General features: G+C 54.4%; 1 protein-coding gene across 1 annotated transcript; it reads left to right on the forward strand.

Annotated features, from left to right (window-relative positions):
- Positions 1-72: 72 nt before the first annotated feature.
- LOC113214424 (uncharacterized) lies at positions 73-2,805 on the forward strand. The gene is made up of 9 exons (XM_026433784.2): positions 73-102; positions 189-239; positions 540-631; positions 883-1,169; positions 1,249-1,471; positions 1,675-1,808; positions 1,915-2,089; positions 2,179-2,527; positions 2,605-2,805. The coding sequence occupies exons 3-9, from the start codon at positions 560-562 to the stop codon at positions 2,781-2,783; spliced, it is 1,419 nt and encodes a 472-aa protein (XP_026289569.2). The 5' UTR covers positions 73-102; positions 189-239; positions 540-559; the 3' UTR covers positions 2,784-2,805.
- The last annotated feature ends 426 nt before the right edge of the window (positions 2,806-3,231 follow it).

Below are 3,231 nucleotides of genomic sequence, written 5' to 3' on the forward strand. Positions count from 1 at the left end.
CTCCTGCCGCTTGACTTGCCAAAGTCAATATGTGTCCCCATGAGATACTCCAAGCTGGCGCTAAGTAAACAGAGCACTACCGCACGACCGGAAACAGAGCAAGTAGGGCAAGTTACCCTAAAGAACAAAATTTTTGCCCTATTTTGTCTTTCATGTTGTCAAACTCACAAAATTATATTTTCAACCAGCTCCTAGCCGCAGCTCTGAAATACCGGATGGTTCACTCCTTTCAATATCACGTAAATATCATTGAGTTAGCCGAGATCGAGATCGGAAGAATCCAACTCGAGTGGATCAGATCAGTCGCAAGTCGCAAGTAGTGGCGGCAAAAGTGTGATCTGACCGATGGATTGAATCTCATACTTTCAGTACTTACCACATAAAATTTCAGTTTGTAGTAGGAAGTTTACGCGGCGGTGATTATAGGTTTGTCTGGCACTTACTTGGATTATTGCAACGGCAAGCGTATGGGCCACCAGCCCGGAAACTATGTTTACATTTGTGCTTTAAGGTTAGGTTACCTTTGTCTCTTGGAGCAGGTCAGCGGCCAGCGTCAGAGATGCTCACGCGAGGGAAACGGGCACGGATGCAGTTGGAGGATTCTTCCATTGAAGAGGGAAACGAGGCATTGGTATTAACATTTCATTGTGAACTTGACATTTTTAGTCAGATTGGAAGACTCTTAACCTTATTCGTAACACGCGAACTAGCTCTCAAAGTGCCTCAACTGAACATTGAAAAACACCGTAACTTTACTCGTGATATGCTGTCCAAAGTTGTCTGCCAGGCCTGATTGGATGAACTCATGTGAAAGACTGATTTGCTGCTGTTGTATTCAGTTAGTTTCCGACTCTGTTGCCACTTAACCCGATTCTGCCGCAGCCTCTCCTGTCGCTGCCCGACGTGCCGCTCGTGAATGTGCTCTCCCGCCTGTCGCCCAAGGACCTGTGGGCCGTCGGGCAGGCGAGCCCGCGGCTGGGTGCGCTCACCAGGGCGCACACGTCGTTGTGGGTGGCGGACGGGAACAACGGTGGCAGTAGTGGCAAGCTGTACTTCGGGGACGTCGGTAGCATCCTGGCCCTGCTGCGTGTGGCGCCGCCCGTGGACGAGTTGCATTATGAAGTTCGACGTCCTCTGTTCCTTCCACCTTATGTCGTGAGCTTGACGAGGTGAGAATCCGGTGACGAGTGCGCGGCGTGCTCTGTGGAAACAGCGCTTTAGGGCACCTTTTTTTGTCTGCTCCCTCAGAAAGAAGTCGAACGTGTTGAAAATGGAGGTGAAGGGCAGCACGGTGGAGTGCTGCGCTGCCATTATCCGGGAGCTTGGTGGCCGACTGCAGCGTGTGGGGATTTCAAGGCTCGATCATGGACTGGAGGGGATACTCAGCAGCCTGCAAGAAGCCCTCTCCGTAAAGTCTATCGAGTTGTCCTTGGTATCCTATTTCGACAGATGTGCCTTCAAATGGCCACAGGTGAGCTATAAGCTACATTTCTGTTCTCTTTGTCGTTGGTCCACAGGCCGTTTCTGCCCGCGATCGTGTCGGTTGTCGGCTGCAGCCACAACTAACTGTGTAACTACACAGGGTCGTCTCCGGCCGTGTGGAAGCGGTCGCTTCGTTTGAAAGCCCCGACCGCCGCTGTACTATGTCTCTCTTATTCCGGTCCCTGTCCGCAGACCGTAGTGCTGCCCAGGCTGAACACCATTATACTGCTGTTGTCAATTCTGACAGACGATGACGAGGATGAAGAGAAATCTGGGCCACATTCCACTTTGCTTGACGCCCTCCGTTCGATACTGCTAGCGCACAGGTTACTTTTCTGCTTCTTTTTTGTCAAAACTACTCACTTAACCCCACCCCTTTTCAATCTTCTCCTTCGGTGTTCGGGTGAACTAAACCCTCCGATTTGGTTGCAGGCGACAGTTGCGTGACGTGAGGATCTCGTCGCAACTGCTGCCCCTTCTGGACTCATGCCCCAGCAGACTTCAGCAGATGACTGTGGTCGCCCGACAGGGTTTTGACGTGGGCTCAGGACTACAGCGATTGCGCGGACTTAATCGACTCACGATCTTACAGTTGGGTGACGAGCAGGTGACTTATCCGTTGTCTAGTTACTCTTTGCCCCATGCCCGGCCACCTACCCTCTACGACGTTTTTTGACTCATAGTCGTCGTTCTTAGGTCGAGCAGGTGGATACGTTGCTGAAGTCATGCCGGTCCCCGCTGGAAAACCTCATCCTCTTACTTTGCTGTGATCAGACATTGCAAACCGTGGGATCTATCGGGCTTACAAGCCTCCGGTATATCTTGCTGTTCTGTGGGTACACTAACCAGTGGGCTCTCGGGTCACTGGAAGTGGCGCTCGCCGGCCTGCCCAACCTCCGCACGCTGATCGTCGGCGGCCTCGACGACCCGCTTCAGGAGCTCTCCCGCGTCCCAGCCTCCGCCATTCCTAACCTCACCCTCCTCGTCTTCCAGGAAAAGGGAAGATTTGACATGGATTCGCCGGCCGACTATACCGGCTTCCGAGGTAAGACGTCGCCTTCAGCGGAGCTATCCTTGTCCTTCTTGGAGGCTCGAGTTGACACCCTCTTATTCCCTGTGCAGACTGCCAGGACCTGGTGCTCCGCGCCCCCAAGTCGCTCCACGTGGGGGCGAGTTTCGGAGGAGGCGGTTGCATCGTGTTCTGCAGGCACGCCACAGACGAGTTCACAGTGGCGTCGTGCCCGACGTGCGGAAGAGAAGAAACTGAAATCTCGACCGTTGCCATTGTTCAGGTGCAGTAAATAAATTTGGCTCTTCATCAAACGTCGTCACTCACCTCAAAGAGGTCCTATAGTCACGTGCGTTTCGGTGAAACAGTTTGACGGGGCGGTTTTCTGAGAACATTGGCGCCGACGGTTCTCTCAGAAAAGCTCGTTCCAGCAAACCGCAATCAACGCAATGCCCGCCAGCAACGCTAGTGACACTGCCCCCCCCCCTCGGGTTCGTTCCGACTCACCCAAACAGCAGCACCGGGGTCCGCTACACAATCAATGTGACTGACACGCCGGCGCTCGTGGCGATAAAATGATGCCACCTGCCCCCGACCCTGGCCTGGCCTGCCGGCCGCGCCCCTCCAGCCCCGCGCCCGCCTTACGCTAATTGAGGGGGGGTGGAGGCGGCGGGGAGCAGATCGTGAAACGGCGCGCAGCAGCCCGGCCGGGCCCGGCACGGCCCACTCCACTCAGCGTA

Source organism: Frankliniella occidentalis, unplaced genomic scaffold, assembly GCF_000697945.3.
Source record: "Frankliniella occidentalis isolate FOCC.00 unplaced genomic scaffold, Focc_3.1 Scaffold143, whole genome shotgun sequence".
Classification (NCBI taxonomy): domain Eukaryota; kingdom Metazoa; phylum Arthropoda; class Insecta; order Thysanoptera; family Thripidae; genus Frankliniella; species Frankliniella occidentalis.